The sequence below is a fragment of the Lingula anatina genome, chromosome 5, assembly GCF_051362555.1.
Source record: "Lingula anatina isolate TDL-2025a chromosome 5, LinAna3.0, whole genome shotgun sequence".
Taxonomy (NCBI): Eukaryota; Metazoa; Brachiopoda; class Lingulata; order Lingulida; family Lingulidae; genus Lingula; species Lingula anatina.
Genome location: NC_141771.1, coordinates 12,904,390 through 12,927,324, shown reverse-complemented (window position 1 = coordinate 12,927,324; position 22,935 = coordinate 12,904,390). Strand labels below are relative to the sequence as shown.

The window sequence follows — 22,935 nt, the reverse complement described above, 5'->3', positions numbered from 1 at the left end:
GACTGTTTTATAGTTAGGGTATTCGTTTGACCACCAGAACCAAAAGCCACTGCTGTCAGGTTTCTTTATTTGCTACATGAAGCATGTTACACTGTGAATATACCGTTTGAGTAATGGAATTTCAAGCACCCATTCATTTATCTATTTTTCTTACAAATACAGAGTGAAAATGTTAAATTTCATCTCATTTAAAACCAACTGTGTGAAACCAATCACAAGCAATGTAAACTTCTGCTTTCTAAGTGGTAGTGAGTACATCTGTATTTTTACAGTATTTCGGGTAAAATTGAAAAATAAAGAAAACAAACACGGACTGCACGTGGTTTTAATGTTAAATCCGTTTATCTAAGAAATCATATTAGTATGCTAGAAGAAAAATGTTGTCCTAACCAGTGTGATCTTCAAGCACAACACGAGGAAGGTGGACCCTATAGCTGTGAAAAAGCAAGGGCAAAGCAGCAATCAGAACGTGCAATCCTAAAGCTAAAACCTCATGGACAGATTACTTTCTTGTCATAACCAATCACATCAGTAACCGTTGTCTAAAATAATATCAGATGCCAAACTGCTGTAGATACCAATACAGCTCGCATGCAAAAGTAAATTCGTTAGAATCAAGTTAGTCATATTCGTTCTGATCGATAGCATCAAAAATAATATCAAATATGTCCTCAAAATTTCAGTCTTAATGATTAGAAACGTAGAAAAATACACAAATCAAAGAGGAGGCTTCCATGGTTTATTCCAAATATCATATACCCATCAAAGAGCAAAGAAAAATCATTTTTTGATTACTTCACGCATACCGTTCAGACATATATTGAACACTGACAAAAAATACGTAATTTTTACGTGAAAACGTAAATTTTTCTTCTTAAGGAAACATCCTTGTATAATATAACTTAATCTTGTTGTAATCAATGCACATCTTAAATATTTGAAAGGGGTAGTATACTTTTAGAAGGCGTAGGCTAGATTCTTAAAGATTAAAGGAAATGGTCGACCTATTTCTTGGCCATTTCAGTACCTATTTCAGTACCGTTTGCCCATAATAACATCAGTGGTGCTGAACTCTTGTCGATACCAATACAGGTCGAATGCACTTACAAATTCTTCTGCATCAAGGACGCCATTTGCGTTCTGATCAATTGCATCAAAAATTGGTTGAATTTCGGCTGTGTTGCGGTGAACAAACAGGAATTTGGAATACTCATCTACTGTCAACTTGCCATCGCAGTCAATGTCAAACGTGCCAAATATATCCCATGAGATTTTGGCGACCTCCTCCGTTGTAATAGGAATGTCTATTTCGTGAACCCGAATCATTTCTTTAAAAGTGAAAGATGTTTTATTGTTAGAGTATTCGTTTGACCACCAGACCCGAAAGGCGTTGGAAAACATACCATTCCAAGCCATGGCTCTCCAAGACGGCAGAACTTTTTGAGCTCGTTTTGTTGTTAAACCAACGAATTCCTTTTCAGTAACAACGCCATCTTCATCAACGTCGATGATATCAAATAATACCTTGAACTTGGTAATCCGGTAGGAAGTAAACTTTCCCTTGTTATTCTAAAATGAAGAAATGATATTTTATTACCCACCATTACCCGTCTTTCACATTAGGAGTCGATCTCTCTGAATGCTGAAACGTTCTTTTAAAAGGACAAAAACTGGTTTCCAAATGGGACCTAGCTATTATTTATATATCATATCTTTAGGGTGTATTATTTGTTTAAGATATGACATTTCCTTGCATGTGTCCTGTTTAAATATTTGGAAATTATTTAGATTCGGTTTAAAACGGCCATGAGATGCTGTAATTGTTTTGATCAGGTATATTATTTTTTTCGTTAAAAAATTTGATTTTGCCGATATAATTATTGGTTTTATGAAAATTTGTTGTTGTTTTTTCTTTTATATTTTATTTTGTTTATACACACGCTAAGTCACCATCCAAGAAAATGCTTTATGTTGTTCAATAAAACACACTAAAAGATTACAGACTGGCAGAAACTTCCGACACAACTCCCTGCATTTTACGAAATGTGTTGCCTTGCTATTAACAGTGTATAAGCTTGTTTCAATAAACGAACGATAATAACAAATGCTTTTCCGGACCTACCTTCACAATACTTGAAGAATCGACAGCTTGAATAGCAACAAGTAGGAGCAGACTTATCAGCATAATGGATGACATCATTTCAAAGTCTAAATTTTCAAGGTTTCTAAAAGGGAATCAACAGAACTAAAAAGTAAACAACTAGTCTGAAATATGAATTAATTAAGTCACTTATTTAAACAAATAATCAGAGTTCCGTTTATACAACATATCTACCACGTCTATTAAACACGTTTATAAATAATAATAATAATAATAATAATTGAATAATAATATGCTTATTATAATGCATGACACTCATAATACTCGAATTGTATAAATAAAAGCTAAGAATTCCTTTGCCTGATCTTTAGGGATCAGTTCATTTCTGAATTGTTCTTAGCTCAGTGGGGAAAATAAAAACTAAGATGATGCACATACGGCGGTTGGATTTATCATATACAATAACCAGCACTGCCATATGACCAAATTAACTTCAGCTTCATCCTCTATGTGGTGAGTGCTAAGCGAAAAGACTAATCTATATATACAATATTATTGAACTGTATACATATCTTACCAGTTTTCTGTCCTACAATTCCATAAGAGATCTGCACCTTGACTGATGGTTGGTGTTTGAAGGAGGGCAGTTTATTTAAATACCATTATATTGAAATGTATTCCAGATAAAGTTGCTTTGTCACGTACTCGTGCCCCTATTCCTCATGTTATCAATCCCATTTCGCCCGCGGATTTCAAAGCTTAAAATTGTGTAATCAAATTTTAGCGCCAAACTACAAGTTAATACGGGCTACCTAAAAAGAGCTTCATACTGCTGTCAAGCATATATTCTTGCTACATGACCATTATACCATCTGAGTAATAGAATTTCAAGCAGCTAGACAGGTTTTTTTAATTGCTTCTTTCTCAAACAATTTTTATCTTTGTCAGAGATCGGAGGGTCAAAATAATGACCTTTTGGTCATTAATCTTCAAACCTACTTTAGATAATGGTAAAAACTTGTTTTAACAAAATAAGCAATTTTGAAAGGATAAAAACAGCAATTCATTTTAATGTTTTATTTGTCTAAATGAATGTCAGTTCTAAGAATCATTCTGGTACATTACAAAATAATAAAAAAAGGTTTGCCTTTCCATGCATTCGTGGTGGTAGTGTACAAAATAGTTCTTTGTCAATCTTGATGCAATATCATGTGATGAATAACTTGAGAATCATCACCAAATTTTAATCATCTACAGTCCCGCACTGAAAATGCCAACGTAAGAAAAATGAACATTTCACAAAAACAGTATTTCTGCCAGAAATTGAATCCAATAGGCTATATTTCAGACCTATGAATCTTTCAGTGAGTTTGAGAATCATCAGTACAATGGGTTACCTTAAATGGTCAATATGGCAGCAGCACTCTTTTTTTACTTTTCTTTTCTCTTTTTTACTCAGTGGAAATCAAATTATTAATTTATGGTGACAGGCATATTACCCAAAACAAATGACAGTTACAACTATTACTAGGCTAAAATTAATAAAAAATGTCAGAGACGCATGGCTTTAGTATAGAAACCTCTGCTCTTGTGAGCGAGCAATGACCATTTAACATACGTTTTTTTATGTCAATAATTAAAATATATTCAATTTAATATACGATGACACTCTAATAAAACAGGAAAATGTACTCACATTTTTTCTTGAGACTTTCAGAAGCAAACGAGTGCGCTGTCTTTGGGATGCTCTTGGAGACTTTAGCAGAGCCTGCCTCTTTTGGTGTTTCCTTTGCAACTGTTATCTGAATGTACTATAAAGATAAAATCTGCCGTCGTAGAGACCGGCATGATTACATTCCGTCCAGTACCTATTTGTGCTGACGAGGCTGCCGGCTCCCTGTTAAAACCCTCCGAGTGACACAGAAGTCGACAGTTGATATTTTCATTTCTGACAGAAAGCAGTAAATAAAATCGCCTTTGTGCATAATATTTTTTGGTCCCTCCTTCACTATTAAACTGAGCCAAACGACAGTGGTCAATTTCTTGCTTAAGTAGAGACAGCCACTCGAGTATGCTACTCCCGCGATCATGTTGCATTATTTTGACACATGTAGTGTAAAATATCAGCGAATCACTGATTGGCTTAAAAAACGGAAGCTGGGGGAAAAGAACTAGTCATTTACTTTGGCTTAAATAACCTTCGTTTTGAACTGGTAGGCAGTTATGTGATGTGGGAGTACCATAAAACTTATGAGTTTTTGTGTTTATTGTGTTCCGATTTAACAGTTTTTTTTTTTTTTTTTCTATTTGGCCATTTTGAGGTCGGCGGAGCTTAAGAAACAAGTTATTAAAAAAACTGCCCGATACATTTACTTATTTTTCTTACAAATTCCTAGTAACTTTGTTAATTTTCCATCGCATATACAGCATTGGTCAAAAAGGTTGTCCCACTTCCATTTCCATGTACTTTTAATTACAAATGATCAGCTCATAAGTGTAAATTGTTATAACTAGTGCTTTTTATTCCAGATAAAATGTCTAACATGATTAATAGTTCAATAAATACAAAATAGTGGTGAAAATATACACATTTTTCACCATTTAGTCTAATTTATAACAGGTACCTCCTCAAATCCAATGTTTCATTGTGATTTCTACAGATGTAAAGAAATGTCTATTCAATTAAAAAGACGCCATCAAACGTCAACAAATTTACACACAATTAGCATTAGGATGTGCTCGTTAAAGGTCACGTGTCTAATAGCGTGTGCGTCTACCGCGTACTGCAATTATCTCCTGTAGACGGAGTGCCAAGCCTTCAACAAGGGTAAAAATTCTGTTTCGTGGGATATTATCCCATTCTTCCTAAACAGCTTGGGGGAGTTGGTCCACGTTTTTATTGGGTTGGTTCCCCTCTGCATTGCACACTCCAATTCATGTCATATGTGATAAGTAAGGTTAATATCAGGGTTCAAAGATGGTGGTTGCATCCTTAGAACATTGTGTTTCTACAACAAATCACTTGCCAGGCGAGAAGTGTGAGCAAGTTTGCTGTTATGATGTGCATATTCACACCACTATTTTGTGTTTTTGAACCATTAATCATGTTAGACATGGTGTCTAGAATAAAAAGCACCGTTTAAAACAATATACACCTGTAAGGTGATCATTTGTAAATAAAAGTAGGCCTACATGGAAATGGGGGTGGGACAGCCTTTATGACCAATGTTGTAAGATCAGCTGTATGAAACTATTCAATCAAATACAATTTTGACTTCTGTTTTCTTTATGGTAGTGAATACTTCTGTATCTTTACTGTGGCGCTGTTTCGAGGCAAATTGAAGAATAAAGAAAACAAACATGGGGTGATTTTAATGAGAAATCCGTTTTTGAAAGGAATCATCTTAGTATGCCAGAGTAAAATATTGCCCTAACCAATGGGATGCTCATGCAAGCACCGAAAACGTTGCAAAAAAGCAACATCGGCAATCAGTAACATGCAATCTGAAAGCTAAAACTTAATGGACAATATACCTCTTAGTCATCACCAACTTCATGAGTAACGGTTGTCTAAAATAAAACCAATTGCCATACTGTTGGATATACCAATACAGGTTACATGTAGTTTCATTAGCATCAAGGTAATTATATAAGTTCTGATCGAAATTATCAAAAATATTATTAAATATTTCCTCGAAATATCCACCTAAATGGTTAGAAATGTATAAAGATGCAAGAATCAAAGAATAGGCTTTGATGTTTTATTCCAAATACCATATACCCAGCAAAGATAAAAGAAGAAATCATTTTTGAATTTACTTCATTCACATGTTCAGACTTACATTGAAAATTGACGAAACAATACAATGTGATTTCTACGTGAAAACACAAATTCGTCTTTATAAGGAAATTTCCTTGTATAACATAATTAAATATTGTTGTAATCAATACGTATCTAAAACATTTCAAAGGGACAGTATACTTCTAGAAGACTTGAGATAGAATCTGGTCAACCTATTTCTTGGCCGTTGCCGACTGCATCAGTACCGCTTGCCGATAATTACATCAGTGGTGCTGAACTCTTGTCGATACTAATAGAGGTCGAATGCACTTACAAATTCTTCTGCATCAAGGACGCCATTTGCGTTCTGATCAATTGCATCAAAAATTGGTTGAATTTCGGCTGTGTTACGATAAACAAACAGGAATTTGGAATACTCATCTACTGTCAACTTGCCATCGCAGTCAATGTCAAACGTGTCAAACACATCCCAAGAGATTCCAGCGACCTCCTCTGTTGAAATAGGCATGTCTATCTCGTGAACCCGAATCATTTCTTTAAAAGTAAAGAATGTTTTATTGTTGGAGTACCCGTTTGACCACAAAACCCGAAAGGCATTGGAAAATATACCATTCACTGCCATAGCTCTCCAAGAGGGCAGAACTTTTTGAGCTCGTTCTGTTGTTAAACCCACATATTCCTCTTCAGTAACAACACCATCTTCATCAACGTCGATGATATCAAAGAATGCTTTGTACTTGCTTTTACGGTAGGAATTAAACTTTCCGTTGGTATTCTAAGATATGAAAATAATGAGATTTTACAACCTAGCCTTGTCCATCTTTCACATTAGGGGCTGACCTCTCTGAACATCGAAACATTCTTTGAAAAGATGAAAATTGCTTTTCAAGTGGGCCCTATATATCATTTATATATAATATTTTTTGCAGGTGTATTTTTTAGATATGACATCGTCTTGCATGTATTATGTTTGTTTAAATATTTGAAAAATATTTTAAATTGGGTTTAAAACGGACATATGGGCTATTGCTTAGGACAGGCATATTTTTTTCTAAGAAATGACGTTGATTATGTCGAATAATATTGGTTTTATGAAAAATTGGTTTCTTATTTTGTTTGTAAACACGTTTTAACATAAAAGACATCATCCAAGAAAGAAAACGTTCTCTTATTCAATGAAGTGAAACACACTGAAAGGTTACAGACCAGCAGAAAATTTCATCACAACTACCTGCACTTTAAGAACCAGACTGCTCATGTATTAATACTGTCTTAGCTTGTTCCAATAAACGAACGATAAAAACAAACAATTTTCTGGACCTACCTTCACAATATTTGCAGAATCGACACCATGTACAGCAACCAGTAGGAGCAGGCTTATCAGCTTAATGGATGACATTATTTTAAAGTCTAAATTCCCAAGATTTCTAAAACAAGGAAATCAACAGAACTAACAAGTTAACAGCCAATCTAAATTATATACTGATTAAGTCCTTTTTAAAGATATAAGCAAGTTTCCTTTTTTACAATTTAAAACTAAATACATATTATATCTACCATATCTATTAAGTAATGATGATAATAATGTTAAGGACAAGTATACATTTGTTTTAACTCATATCACTTGAGTAGTAAAATTTAAAGCGGAGAAATCCTAACTTGTATTAAACATTTATGCCTGGTCTTTTTTGATCTGTATAGTCCTGAATCGTTCTTACCTGAGTGGGGAAAACACAAACCAAGCTGCTCCACATGTGGCATTCGGACTTCTCATTTACAAGGACTACTAATATGACAGAGCTTTATGCTCTATATGCTGAGTGCTAAGCGAAGAGAAAAGTAATGTTATTGAACAGTATATGTCTTACCAGTTTTCTGTCCTACAATTCTGTGAGATGTTTGTGCCTTGACTGATGCGTGGTGTTTGAAGGAGGGTTATTTATTTATATACAATTAATATGAAATGTATTCCAGGTAAAGTTGCTTTGTCACGTACGCTCGCCCCTACTCTTTATGTTATGAATTCCATTTCGCCAGCAGCTTCCAAAGCTTAACTTGTGTAATCAGATGTAAGCACCAAACTACATGTTAATACGGGCTACCTAAAACGCCTCATACTGCTGTCAGGTATATTTCCTTGCTACATGAAGTATGATACATCGTTCCTATACTGTTTGAGTAATGGAATTTCAAGAGTCTATACATTTATCTTTTTTTATATAAATACAGAGTTTCAATGTTAGTTTTCCACTGCATTTAAGATAAACTGTGAAATCAATCAATCATGCAATTTGACTTCTGCTTTCTTTGTGGTAGTGAATGCCTCTTTATCTTTACTAAGGCTATCTGTTTGAGGCAAATTAAAAAATAGAAAAAAAGCACAGGGTGATTTTAATGTGAAATATGTCTTTGTAAGGAATGATCTTAGTATGCCAGAGTAACTAGGGGAAGTGCATCAAGCTGCAAAAAAAAAGACTTCTATATTTACTTATCTGACACAGTTCAGAGTCTTATTGGATATTGAAGAAAAATACAGTGATTTCTATGTGAAAACGTAAATGCGCATTCCTAAGGAAACATCTCTGTATAACATGATTTAATTGGTTAAGCTCTCGTACACTGTAATTAATGCGCGATTTCAACATTACAAAGAACAGTACACTTTCGGACGACTTAAAGTTAAATCTAAAAGTAAAAATGTAAAAAAGGGAACCGGCGGAGACAGGATTGTGCATAGCGGTCTAAGACGTGAAGATGAGTAGTCACTTTTACCTGGAGGTGAACGTGAGAAGAGGCGTGCACATGGGCTCAGACAGAGACAGAGGGCTCGAAGACAGTCCGTATGCACATACGGAGGATGTTGGACATGTGCAGTTAGCAAGACAAACTCGAGAAATGAGTACAATTTCCTGCTTGAAAGGACATCTCATTTGGACCTTGCACGCAAAATTCGCAGGGGACGAACAATCCTAAAATGGGTGCGTCCGGTGTAAACGGAATGCAGGTCCGCCCGGAACCGAGGTCCTACGGACCTCGTTTCCTAGGAACGGTGGTCCTACGGACCTATGGTCCTGAGGAATAGTAGTCCTGATGGGACCTGCATTCCTGATATAATAAAGGGTAGATAATAAAGGGTAGGACTTCTATTCCTGGCGGACCTGCATTACGTTTACATTAGTCAACGGAATGGAGGTCCGCCCTATAACTATGTCCGACCATTTAAAATAGCAACTAGTGGATAATGAGTATTGGCAGTAATATTATGCTTTAGTGAGCACATATAAGTACTCCGTAAAATCGACGGTTTGCCAGTTCGTCTCCCCAGTGTAGTGGTAAGGCTGTGCAGTATAATGGATGCTATACAGAGTAATTGTGTTAGTGGATGGTGGTTCGAATTTCGTTTACACAAATATATATTTTTTTTTTTTTTCGTGTGAATTTTTTTCTTTTGTTTTATCCTGGTCGTCATATATGCCACGTAGCAAATTTTTGGATTGGTTACAGACATAACCAGATGTCACACGCTACCTTGTTCTACTATAAATACCGCTCATATATGAATACCACACCCTCACTAGACGTTTGATATGGAAGGGACAAGCAGCATCCGGACCAGGCCCGAAGTTGAAGTTATTTTCCAATATCTTCAGGAGGGCACGTATCCTATCGAGACAACACCAACACAGAAAAGAGTTATTCGGAGAACAAGCAATTATAAAGTAAACTTTCAATTTTCATGATGTTAAATATGCAATATTATTAGAGAGGTCACACTACGTTATACGCAGATATACAATTCCGGGGATGTGTGTCCATGGACCTATGTACCTTGAATAAATGTCTTGCAGGGGAATTCCTATTTCATGGGTATTTATGCCCGGGGGACTACCATATCTGGGATTTTAGGTCCAGGGGACGTCCATTTTTAGGATTTTAGGTCCGGGGACAGCTGCTTACGATTCCTTTTCTCAGTTTTAAACTCTAACAAAATAACAGTAGTTTAGGTCAATAATTCCTTTAACATCATGAGTACACATATATGCATATTGTAATGCTTATTTCAGATTGAACATGGCAAGCTCTATTACAGAGTTAGCAAGAGGAAAGTGAGGGGCGTAGCAGGTGTAGGGCAGAATGATAATGATGATAATGATGTTGGTGGAGTATGGCGAAATGTTGTAAGGAACAGGGGAGAAGTGAAAAGAAATTGGATACACTGCATACATCACCGCTTGGTAAGTATGTATTAAAATAATTCCGTATTCACAATACCTCGTATACGTTGCTATATTAAATTGTGTGACATAATTCCAGACATTGAAAAACGAGAAGTGTCTATAAAATGCGATGTATTTATTTCCTTGTTTTTAAATTTAAGGTGGTCATCTAGGACGAGATAAGACACTGGCCAAGGTTGAACAGAGATATTATTGACCAAACATGGTAGACGACATCAGAAAATTCATTTTAAAATGTGACAAATGTCAGCGTGTCAACAAAAAGAGCAACAACGACTCTCCACCGCTTAACCTTTTTCCCGTGAACAAGCCTGAGGCGTGGAGGATGGTTATCAAGACAATTTTTCTCTTAATCGTGGTGTTCAATTGGAAAAATAGATATTGAAAATCGTCTTTCGTTGTTATCGTCATATTGTTTTAACAGAAAACATTAAGACTTGTGGAAATTTATTTTTCAGTTATTTATGTAGTTAAACATCTACGAATTTAATGTAAAGTCAGAAATAAAATACTTTTTATTAATTTTTGGTAGATTGGGATTGATCTTATTGGGCCAATGCAACAAACAGTAAACAGGGCAAATTTGAAAGTTTATGTTGCAGATGAATAAATAAAAGAACTGAAATAAATATATTAAAATGTAACAAGTGTTATTCTTCATATACCTTTTCTATTCCATTGTATTTGTTTAGGTGAAATATTTTAAAACTAATGGTAATATTATATTAGTTATCTATCTATCTATCTATCACTTTAAGTGCGAGAGAAAAATGGGAGCGGACATATATTCCTAGTGCAAATTAGGATAACAGGTCCCATCCGGACTTAGATTCCTGGCGGTGGGACATGCATTCCTTGGTAACTGTTGTCCTACGGACGTTAAATCCTAGTAACGTATGTCCTAGGACCTCAATTCATAGCAACGCTGACACAGGACTTACGTTCCCAGGACTTAGTGTCCGGTCGGACTTGCGTTACTAGGACTACCATTCCGTTCACACCGGTTGTGACCGTGGCTTAAGATAACAGTTTGATGCATTTTGGGCAGAGAATACTTGTAGAAATAATAAGTACTTAATAAGAAAATGTGTTACGAAAACTGAAGGTGCAAAATCGTGCTTAATTTGCAGTCAATCTGTTTTGGAATATATCATTGGAGGATTTAGGAGGGGGAGTCGGGAGGGGGGTCATGCCCTCCCTCCTTCGTTTGGTTTCTGAAAAATATATCACACCAATATTCCCCTCCTGAGATTAGAATTTTGAATGGCTAAATCATAGTTCTAAATAGTACCAAAGGGCACCGTTTGCTCTCCAAAACACTAAATAATTTTTGCAGTCCATGTGCAGGCCCCAAAAACCACACCAAGGGGGCGATGGTCGCATCCGAGGCCAGTTGTTTCGGATCCCTCCACTTCAAATAATCCTGGATCCCCCCTTGTGTATGCCGCATCGACAGACAGCGCGACAATGGGCGTCAAGGGAAAAGAATTCCCGCGAGACCGTAAACCGTCGAATATGTAATGTTTGCATTTATGTTATCTGATATGCCCATATACATGTATAATCAATTTGTGTGTTTTATACAATGTGCTGCAATTATAACGATGTTTTAAGGGACCTTTTGAAAACGAGGAAGTAGTTTGCAACTAACAACGGAATCGTCCCGAACCACGATCGCTGTGCAAGGATTTATCTTTTTTTTTAATATTGTGACGAGTTTTTAGAGTACACTGCTAATATATAATCACACCAAGACACCTATTACAGGGGGTAGGCACTAACCAGTAACAAATGCCATGACAATGATGACATTCTGGAAGCCACCTACCTGAGCTAAAACTCACAAGCAAATCAATTGCCTCTGTCTGTCAACCAATAGTCTTGAGAAACTGGCCAGGTTGGATCTACCTGTTAGAAGCAATTTACAACTGAGTATTGACACAATCATGTCTCCTCCGCTTCCCTTATTGTCCTACTAACTTTTTGCTATTGGTTTCTGCATTAGTAACATTTGCCGATTATTACGTTAGTGTTGCTGAACTCTTGCCGATTCCAACAGAGGTCGTATGCACGTATAAATTCTTCGGAATCAAGGACACCATTCACGTTGTGATGAATTGCATCAAAATTTGGTTGAATCTCATCTGTGTTGCGATAAACAAACAGAAATTTGGAATACTCATGTTTCGTCAATTTGCCATCGCAGTCAATATCAAACGTGCCAAACATATCCGATGAGAATTCAGCTCCCTCCTCAGTTAAAATAGGTATGTCTATCTTGTGAACCCGAATCATATTTTTAAAAGTAAAGACTGTTTTAAAGTTAGGGTATTCGTTTGACCACCAGACCCGAAGGCCACTGCTGTCAGGTACCTTTCTTTGCTACATGAAGCACGTTACACTGTGAATATACCGTTTGAGTAATGGAATTTCAAGCACCCATTCATTTATCTATTTTTCTTACAATTACAGAGTGACAATGTTAAATTTCATCTTATTTAAAATCAACTGTGTGAAACCAAGCACAAGCAATGTAAACTTCTGCTTTCTAAGTGGTAGTGAGTACATCTATATTTTAACAGTGTTTTGAGTAAAATTGAAAAATAAAGAAAATAAACACGGACTGTACGTGGTTTAAATGTAAAATCCGTTTATCTTTAACGAATCATCTTAGTATGCCAGTGTAAAATGTTGTCCTTACAAGTGTGATGCTCAAGCACCAAACGAGGCAGGTGCACCCTATAGCTGTGAAGAAGCAACAGCAAAGCAGCAATCAGAAGGTGCAATCTTAAAGCTAAAACTTAATAGACAGATTACTTTTTTGTCATTACCAACTTCATCAGTAACCGTTGTCTAAAGTAAATCAGATGCCAAGCTGCTGTAGATACCAATTCAGCTCGCATGCAAATGTAAATTCGTTAGAATCAAGATAGTCATATTCGTTCTGATCGATAGCATCAAAAATAATATCAAATATGTCCTCAGAATTTCAGTCTAAATGATTAGAAACGTAGAAAAATACAAGAATCAAAGAGGAGGCTTTCATGGTTTATTCCAAATATCATATACCCACCAAAGAGCAAAGAAAAATCATTTTTGATTACTTCACGGATACCGTTCAGACATATATTGAAAATTGACAAAATAAATACGTAATTTCTACGCGAAAACGTAAATTGTTCTTCTTAAGGAAACATCCTTATATAACATAAGTAAATTATGTTGTAATCAATACGCATCTTAAACATTTCAAAGGGACAGTATATTTCTATAAGTCTTCAGCTAGATTCTAAAAGATTAAAGGTAATGTTCGACCTATTTCTTGGCCATTGCCGACAACATCAGTACCGCTTGCCCATAATAACATCAGTGGTGCTGAACTCTTGTCGATACCAATAGAGGTCGAATGCACTTACAAATTCTTCTGCATCAAGGACGCCATTTGCGTTCTGATCAATTGCATCAAAAATTGGTTGAATTTCAGCTGTGTTGCGGTGAACAAACAGGAATTTGGAATACTCATCTACTGTCAACTTGCCATCGCAGTCAATGTCAAACGTGCCAAATATATCCCATGAGATTTTGGCGACCTCCTCCGTTGTAATAGGAATGTCTATCTCGTGAACCCGAATCATTTCTTTAAAAGTGAATGATTTTTTATTGTTAGAGTATTTGTTTGACCACCAGACCCGAAAGGCGTTGGAAAACATACCATTCCAAGCCATGGCTCTCCAAGACGGCAGAACTTTTTGAGCTCGTTTTGTTGTTAAACCAACGAATTCCTTTTCAGTAACAACGCCATCTTCATCAACGTCGATGATATCAAATAATGCTTTGAACTTGGTAATCCGGTAGGAAGAAAACTTTTCCTTGTTATTCTAAAATATGAAGAAAAGATATTTTATTACCCAGCATTACGCGTCTTTCACATTAGAAGTCGATCTCTCTGAAAGCTGAAACGTTCTTTTAAAAGGAAATAAATTGGTTTCCAAATGGGCCCTAGCTATTATTTATATATCATATCTTTGGGATGTATTATTTGTTTTAGATATGACATTTTCTTGCATGTATCCTGTTTAAATATTTGGAAAATATTTAGATTCGGTTTCAAACAGACATGAGATGCTGTAATTGTTTTGATCAGGTATATCATTTTTTCTTAAAAAGCCATTGATTATGTCGAATAAATATTGGTATATAAATATTGGTTTTGTGAAAATTGTGTGCTTTGTGTATATATAAATATTGGTTTTGAGAATTTTTTTTTTTAAATATGTTTTATTTTGTTTATACACACGCTAATTCACCATCCAAGAAAATGCCTTATGTTCAATAAAACACAAAAAGATTACAGACTAGCAGAAAATCCAACACAACTCCCTGCATTTTAAGAACCGTGTTGCCTTTCTATCAACAGTATATCAGCTTGTGTCAATAAACGAACGATAATGACAAATGCTTTTCCGGACCTACCTTCACAATACTTGAAGAATCGACAGCTTGAATAGCAACCAGTAGGAGCAGACTTATCAGCATAATGGATGACATCATTTCAAAGTCTAAATTTTCAAGGTTTCTAAAAGGGAATCAACAGAACTAAAAGGTAAACAACTAGTCTGAAATACGAATTAATTAAGTCACTTATTTAAACAAATAATCAGAGTTCCGTTTATACAATTTACATATCTACCACGTCTATTAAACACGTTTATAAATAATAATAATAATAATAATAATAATAATAATAATAATAATAATAATTGAATAATAATATGCTTATTATAATGCATGACACTCATAATACTCGAGTTGTATAAATAAAAGCTAAGAATTCCTTTGCCTGATCTTTAGGGATCAGTTCATTTCTGAATTGTTCTTAGCTCAGTGGGGAAAATAAAAACTAAGATGATGCACATACGGCGGTTGGATTTATCATATACAATAACCAGCACTGCCATATGACCAAATTAACTTCAGCTTCATCCTCTATGTGGTGAGTGCTAAGCGAAAAGACTAATCTATATATACAATATTATTGAACTGTATACATATCTTACTAGTTTTCTGTCCTACAATTCCATAAGAGATCTGCACCTTGACTGATGGTTGGTGTTTGAAGGAGGGCAGTTTATTTAAATACCATTATATTGAAATGTATTCCAGATAAAGTTGCTTTGTCACGTACTCGTGCCCCTATTCCTCATGTTATCAATCCCATTTCGCCCGCGGATTTCAAAGCTTAAAATTGTGTAATCAAATTTTAGCGCCAAACTACAAGTTAATACGGGCTACCTAAAAAGAGCTTCATACTGCTGTCAAGCATATATTCTTGCTACATGACCATTATACCATCTGAGTAATAGAATTTCAAGCAGCTAGACAGGTTTTTTTAATTGCTTCTTTCTCAAACAATTTTTATCTTTGTCAGAGATCGGAGGGTCAAAATAATGACTTTTTGGTCATTAATCTTCAAACTTACTTTAGATAATGGTAAAAACTTGTTTTAACACAATAAGCAATTTTTAAAGGATAAAAACAGCAATTCATTTTCAATGTTTTATTTGTCTAAATGAATGTCAGTTCTAATAATCATTCTGGTACATTACAAAATAATAAAAAAAGGTTTGCCTTTCCATGCATTCGTGGTGGTAGTGTACAAAATAGTTCTTTGTCAATCTTGATGCAATATCATGTGGTGCATAACTTGAGAATCATCACCAAATTTTAATCATCTACAGTCCCGCACTGAAAATGCCAACGTGTGAAAAATGAACATTTCACAAAAACAGTATTTCTGCCAGAAATTGAATCCAATCAGGCTATATTTCAGACCTATGAATCTTTCAGTGAGTTTGAGAATCATCAGTACAATGGGTTACCTTAAATGGTCAATATGGCAGCAGCACTCTTTTTTTTACTTTTCTTTACTCTTTTTTACTTAGTGGAAATCAAATTATTAATTTATGGCGACAGGCCTATTACCCAAAACAAATGACAGTTACAGCTATTACCAGGCTAAAATTAATAAAAAAATGTCAGAGACGCATGGCTTAAGTATAGGAACCATTGCTCTTGTGAGCGAGCAATGAGCATTTAACATACGTTTTTTGAAATATATTTAATTTAATATACGATGACACTCTGATAAAACGGGAAAATGTACTCACATTTTTTCTTGAGACTTTCGTAAGCAAGCGAGTGCGCTGTCTTTGGGATGCTCTAGGAGACTTTTCAAAGTATCACAATTATTATTAAATATTTCCTCAAAATATCCACCTAAATGGTTTGAAATGTAGACAGATACAAGAATCAAAGAGTAGTCTTTGATGTTTTATTCCAAATGCCATATGCCCAGCAAAGAGAATGGAAAAATCATTTTCGAATTTACTTCATTCACAACGCTCAGACTTACATTGAAAATAGACAAGCTACAACGTGATTTCTACGTGAACAGGCAATTTCGCCTATCTAAGGAAACATTCTTGTATAACATAAGTAAATCTTGTTGTAATCAATACGCATCTTAAACATTTCAAAGGGACAGTATACGTCTAGAAAACTTAAGCTAGAATCTAAAAGGAAATGGTAGACCTATATCTTGGCCATTGCCAACTGCATCAGTACCGCTTGCCCACAATAACATCAGTGGTGCTGAACTCTTGCCGATACCAATGGAGGTCGTATGCACTTACAAATTCTTCTGCACCAAGTACGCCATTTGCGTTCTGATCAATTGCATCAAAAATTGGTTGAATCTCAGCAATGTTGCGGTGAACAAACAGGAATGTGGAATACTCATCTATCGTCAACTTGCCATCGCAGTCAATATCAAACGTGCCAAACAAATCCCACGAGATTTGGGCAGCTTCATCCGTTAAAATAGGAATGTCTTTCTCGTGAACCCGAATCATATCTTTAAAAGTAAAGGTTGTTTTATAATTGGAGTATTCGTTTGACCACCAGACCCGAAAGGCATTGGAAAATATACCATTCACCGCCATAGCTCTCCAAGACAGCAGGACTTTTTGCGCTCGTTCTGTTGTTAAACCCACATATTCATGTTCTGTAACAACACCATCTTCATCAACGTCGAAAACATTAAAAAAATCTTATAACTTGTTGATACGATAGGAATTAAACTTTCCTTTGGTGTCCTAAAATATGAAGAAACGATCTTTCAATGACTCAGCCTTCTCCGTCCTGCACATTAGGAAGTAATCTCTCTGAACGTTAAAACGCTCTTTTAAAAGGATAAAAACTTGTTTTCAAATGGCCTCTGGCTATTATTTATATATCATATCTTTGCAGGTGTATAATTTGTTTTAGATATGACATTTCCTTACATGTATCAATAAAAATTTGAAAAATGCTTTGGATTCGGTTAAAAATAAACATGTGAGATGTTGTAATTGTTTGGATCAGGTGTATTATTTTTCTGAAAAAGTAATTCATTTTGCCGAATAAACATTGGTTTAAGAAATTTTTCTTGTTTCGTTTAAATACACATTACGTCACCATCCAAGAATAATAGTTTTCTTATTCAAGACGTAAAGCACATTTTAAAAAAGCAGAAAATCCCACCACAACTCCCTACACTTTAAGAACCATGCTGCTTCTCTATCAATACTGTCTTAACTTGTTTCAATAAACGAACGATAAAACAAACAATTTTCTGAACCTACCTTCACAATACTTGAAGAATCGACAGCTTGAACAGCAACCAGTAGGGGCAGACTTATCAGCAAAATAGTTGCCATTATTTCAAAGTCTAAATTGCAAGATTTCTAAAAGAGGGAATCAACAGAGTTGAAAAGTAAACAACCAGTCTAAAATATAAACAGATTACGTTCCCTAAATTTAAATAAATACTCAGGATTTCTTTATGCAATTTACACCTAGATATTTCTACCACATTTTTAAACATATAGATAATAATAATAATGATGAGAAGAAGAATATACGTATTAAAACTCATATTACTGGAGTTGTATAATTAAAACCAGAGAAGTCCTAATTTGTATTTAACATTAATGTCTGGTCTTTATGGATCTTTTCAGTCCTGAATCCTTCTTATCTCACTGGGGAAAATAAAAATTAAGCTACTGTACATGTGGAACTCGGAGTATAAATCATTTACAATAACATGCACTAATATGACAAACCTTAACTTCAGCTTCATCCTGTATGTGCTGAGTGCTAAGATAGGAGACAAAGGGTGTCATTTTCATGATAGTATCGGATATGATATCACCCCCAAATGTTCAGTGGTGGATTAAAAGGGGGGCTCAGGGGGGTCCTGCCCCCCCCCCCCTTTCAATGTCTTGTCCACTCTTGAAATCAGAATTTTGACTAGCTGATTCATACTTCTCAACCGTAACAAATGGAACTGTTCGCCCTCCAATCCACGCCAAGCTGGGGGGGGGGGGGGGGAGGGTCGGCTTCGCATCCTGGATCCGACCCTGCATGTAATGGAACAGTATGTGCCTTACCAGTTTTCTGTCCTTCAGTTCTGTGAGATGTTTGTGCCCTGACTGATGCGTGATACAGTTATAACAGAATGTATTCCAGATAATCTTGCTTTGTCACGTACGCGTGCCCCCTATTCCTAATGTTATCAATTCCATTTCGCCAGTAGCTTTCAAAGCTTAGCATTGTGTAATGAAATGTAAGCACCAAACTACGTGTTCATACGGGCTACCTAAAAAGAGTGTTATTCTGCTGTTATGCATATTTCCTTGCTACATGAAGTATGTTACACCGTTCTTATACCATTTGAGTAACAGAATTTCAAGCAGCTATACATTTATCTGTTTTTCTTACAAATGCAAAGATACAATGTTAATATTTCATCCCATCTTAGACCAACTTTGAATATCAATCGCAAGCAATTTTAACTTTTGCTTTCATGTGGCAGTGAGTACGTCTGTATCTTGCAATGGCAGTGTTTCGGGTAAAATTGAAAAATAAAGAAAACAAACACGGAGTGGATTTGTGAAGATTACTTTGTCTATATAGCTACTTATATTTGTCTGATTTAACCATCCAGTATTTCATCTGCTTGCAGTCAGACTTCATCGGGGATGGTAAGATCAGACAAATATAAGTAGCTATAGACAAAAGAATCTTCACAATTCTATTACAATAACATAGCTCTATTACAATAACATAGAAACTGTTCTACAAAACACGGAGTGGTTTGATGTGAAATCCGTTTATGTAAGGAATCATCTTAGTATGCCAGAGTAAAATGGTTGCCTTCCCAGCAAACACGTATCGTTGGTACCACGGGGTTAATCCGTCTCTATGACGTTACGGTGAGTAGTGAATACATCTGTATCTTTACGATGTCAGTATTTCGGGTAAAATTGAAAAATAAAGAAAACAAACACGGAGTGGTTTGAAAGTGAAATCCGTTTACGTACGGAATTATCGTAGTATGCCAGAGTAAAATGTTGTCCTTACCAATGTGATGCTCAAGCACCGCACGAGGAAAGTGGACCTAGCTGCCAAAACGAAACCAGCAAAGCAGCAATCAGAACGTAAAATTTTAAAGCTAAAACTTAATGGACAGATTACCTATGTGTCATTACCAACTTCATCAGTAGCCGTTGACTAAAATAAAATCAGGAGCCGAACTGCTGTAGATATCAATACAGCTTGCATGCACATGTAAATAAGGTCGAGCGACAAGGTTATTTTCAGTAGCACTCTGGATTACGCACGCTTGCTCCGCAAGGTGTCGCCTGTGGAGGGGGGCAGCACAGCCCATGTGGTTACTATGACGGTGACAAGTACTTCCGAACATTTTTCATAACTGTCATTATTCCTCATTCTATTCACAAATTTGATATTTACGGCAATGGAAAATGTGGCACTGGCAAAAGTGGGTCTAGGTGCGTTGACGGGCCGCACAGCTGTCCCCAACATTAACCGCTGTCAGAGAATCCCGAAGCATTAAACTACACAACCTGTAGATATTGGAAATTTGGCCAAAGTTAAGCAAATGAGGCTTTATTAGATTTGGGTAGAAATAGAGAGGAATGTCCAGTGACATTCCAAACCCCTAAGTTTAAGTCTTGGCCTTTGACACCTGTAACGCACCCCTTAGTCAAGAATCTGAACAAATCAACGTTGGGCAGGGATGCTTTGTTTTCTACCGGCGTTTTTATGATTTTATCAACTTGATTGTCCAGTGCCAGACCTTTTGTTCCCATTTACTAGTAGCAAACTTTATCAGATAACAATCTGACACTAACTACGCTGTACTAACAGCGCCGTAAACCCAGTTATCAATGCTGTCGTCTTTACCTATATATATATATACCGATATATATCAGTAAGGAAATATGCTGTGATGCTTATATCTATTTGTAATACGTTAGCATCAACCTGTTCATAAAAACTTGGAACCTTTCAGTATTATTACACAATAACAGTATATTGACATCATGGGAGTTGTTATGATTAAATGCTTAGAAGAAATAATAAAAACAGATTACGTAAAATAAAAAAATGAATTAATTTTATTTGAGTTATTTTTTTTCAAACCAATTAATTATCAAACATGAATATTATTTTCAGAAACATCAACATATATTACTCTATTATAAATCTGGTGGTACACAGATCTACAGTTCTAAAATGCAAATACCAAATTACCTTTCACACACAAATGATGAGATGTAAATAATCATATGTATAAAGTAGTAAAATTTTCACAAAATGTGTGTATGCAAGATATTTCTACAAGTAACCTCATTAATCAGTCAGGAAACTTCATAATGCCCTCAATAAATGTAGAAATTTGAGCAAGAGAAATTCTACATACATGTGTACAGGCATGACAGATTTATCATATATTGCCACCAACCTTAAACTGAATGGGCATTTTAAAGAACAAAGTGAGTTAAAAAATGAATAAGTAATAAAAAACAGATACTGTCATTCTTAATACTGAAAAACAATGGCACCTTGCAGCCTTCACTGCCTCACTATTTGCAAACAATGTTCTAGTCACTGTCACTGTGTACTTTTGATGAGGCATAGATGCAAGGATAACTTCTTTTAATTATATTGTTGAGGTCTTTTTTGTCATCAATCTGACACATATAACCTGAATGTACATATTGCAATTCACACTGCAGCGGCTTATCTTAGTAAGGACTCAACCAGTTGAAAACTTGTGGCACAGTTTCAGGGACAGGATCACACAAGCTACCCTTGCAGTGATGATGGATCTACTAGTACATTATCTATGTCTTGTCCTCCTAGTTTCTCTAATACTATTTCCCCTGATCTATGCTCACATCAATCTCTACAGCTTTACCAACCTCTACGCAGTTTTTGCATCTGAAAGTATAAAGCAAAAATGTAATAAAGCACTATCAATTTACTTGTTATATATTTATATTTCAGGGCGAGAGAAAAAAGGCAGAAACCGCATATCATAATCAATATAATTGAAAATCAAATATGTATAATCAAATAGCTTTAATTGCACATACTAGTGATGATTTAATCTTTTAAAATTCAGCATGAATTTTGACTCTCTCTTGTTAAAACATGGCCACATTATCAAAGTGTGCTTGATCAAATAATAGTAATGATAATAATAATAACCTGCACACATGATGTAATGGTCAACTGCCACAAAAATGAGTTGATATGTACTTGGTAGCCTGAGAAATAATATCAGGTATTAATTTGAGCAGCAATAATAGCAATAATACCACAGAGTTATCAACGACACAAGCATATGATATGGTGTTATATAGCAAAATTTCATGCATAACTTGCTGTCGCCGTGTCCTCCTCAAACTATCGTGCACATCAGCTTTTGATTTTCAATGTCATCAAAATGTTACATTGTCGTTAGTAAGATCTATGTATCTGCTATTGAAATAGTATCGTTTGGAAAATAACTAAAAAATTTAATTATGCTTTTGCAACACGAAATTATCATTAACTTTGCCGGTTCACGTGTACACAGTACCTTGCTATCAATGCTGCTCTTTTCTCCCCAACTCGCCACTGACAGGCTAACCACATCGTTCCAAAACAAAGTTGGCATGATCCTTTACTTATGGTGTTGGCAGTTTCGCCCCGGGAACATCGTCTTCGGTTAAAAACAATGTATCGTATTCACCCATCTTTGCATTGCTCCTGTACAAAATGTCCGCTTGCTGCCCCCCAAGGGAAAAATCGTAGCACGTGGGTAGTAACGCAAGACCTGTGACGTATAACGCGCGTGACCTTATTAATTGGCATCAAGATAGTCATATTCCTTCTGATCGATGGCATCAAGATATCATTGAAATCAAAATATCCGTCTATATGGTCAGAAATATAGAAATATAAAAGAATCAAAAAGTAGGCTTTTGTGCTTTATTCCAAATTTCATATTGTTGTTCTAAGTAAAAACTTAAATTCGTCTTCCTAAGGAAATAGCCTTACATAATATAACTAAAACCTATTGTAATCAACGCACATCTTAAATATTTCATAGGGACAGTATACTTCTAGAAGACTTATATATACCAAAACAACACAAGGACGTGTAAATACATTGGCATCAAGCTAATTATATTTGTTGTGATAGATAACATCAAAATATTGTTAAATATTTTCTCAAAACATCCCACTAAATGGTTAGTAATGTTGAAAGCGACAAGAACCAGCCCAGCAGGCATAGTGACGTTGGACCTACGTTGAAAACAGGTTGGGACGTTGAATAGCCGTTGATCTACCTAAATTCAACGTAAAATCAACGTTGATCCAGCCACGTCAAAACACGT

The 22,935-nt window shown here is 35.5% G+C and overlaps 2 protein-coding genes and 1 long non-coding RNA gene across 3 annotated transcripts; all 3 read right to left on the bottom strand.

Moving 5' to 3' along the window:
* Nucleotides 1-758: 758 nt before the first annotated feature.
* On the bottom strand, nt 759-2,220 carry LOC147761662 (uncharacterized). The gene is made up of 2 exons (XM_087012386.1): nt 2,123-2,220; nt 759-1,569 (listed from the first exon to the last, which is right to left on the bottom strand). Exons 1-2 carry the CDS (start codon nt 2,198-2,200, stop codon nt 1,033-1,035), a joined length of 615 nt encoding a protein of 204 aa, XP_086868512.1. The 5' UTR covers nt 2,201-2,220; the 3' UTR covers nt 759-1,032.
* Nucleotides 2,221-6,192: 3,972 nt separating this feature from the next.
* Nucleotides 6,193-7,677, bottom strand: LOC106156279 (uncharacterized). The gene is made up of 3 exons (XM_013531473.2): nt 7,622-7,677; nt 7,228-7,330; nt 6,193-6,678 (listed from the first exon to the last, which is right to left on the bottom strand). Exons 1-3 carry the CDS (start codon nt 7,675-7,677, stop codon nt 6,193-6,195), a joined length of 645 nt encoding a protein of 214 aa, XP_013386927.2.
* A 12,793-nt stretch (nt 7,678-20,470) lies between these two features.
* On the bottom strand, nt 20,471-22,393 carry LOC106156284 (uncharacterized). Its single transcript, XR_001237689.2, has 3 exons — nt 22,134-22,393; nt 21,761-21,819; nt 20,471-21,490 (listed from the first exon to the last, which is right to left on the bottom strand). It is a non-coding gene; the product is annotated as an uncharacterized LOC106156284 (long non-coding RNA).
* Nucleotides 22,394-22,935: the final 542 nt, after the last annotated feature.

Excerpts from the sequence above, each read along its gene's own strand:
- LOC147761662 (XM_087012386.1), bottom strand. The coding sequence starts at position 2,200 with ATGATGTCATCCATTATGCTGATAAGTCTGCTCCTACTTGTTGCTATT. Across the intron at positions 1,570-2,122 it reads ATTCTTCAAGTATTGTGAAG|AATAACAAGGGAAAGTTTAC; the intron begins GTAGGTCCGGAA and ends TCTTCATTTTAG.
- LOC106156279 (XM_013531473.2), bottom strand. The coding sequence starts at position 7,677 with ATGAGAAGTCCGAATGCCACATGTGGAGCAGCTTGGTTTGTGTTTTCC. Across the intron at positions 7,331-7,621 it reads TTTGTGTTTTCCCCACTCAG|AAATCTTGGGAATTTAGACT; the intron begins GTAAGAACGATT and ends TCCTTGTTTTAG. Across the intron at positions 6,679-7,227 it reads ATTCTGCAAATATTGTGAAG|AATACCAACGGAAAGTTTAA; the intron begins GTAGGTCCAGAA and ends TTCATATCTTAG.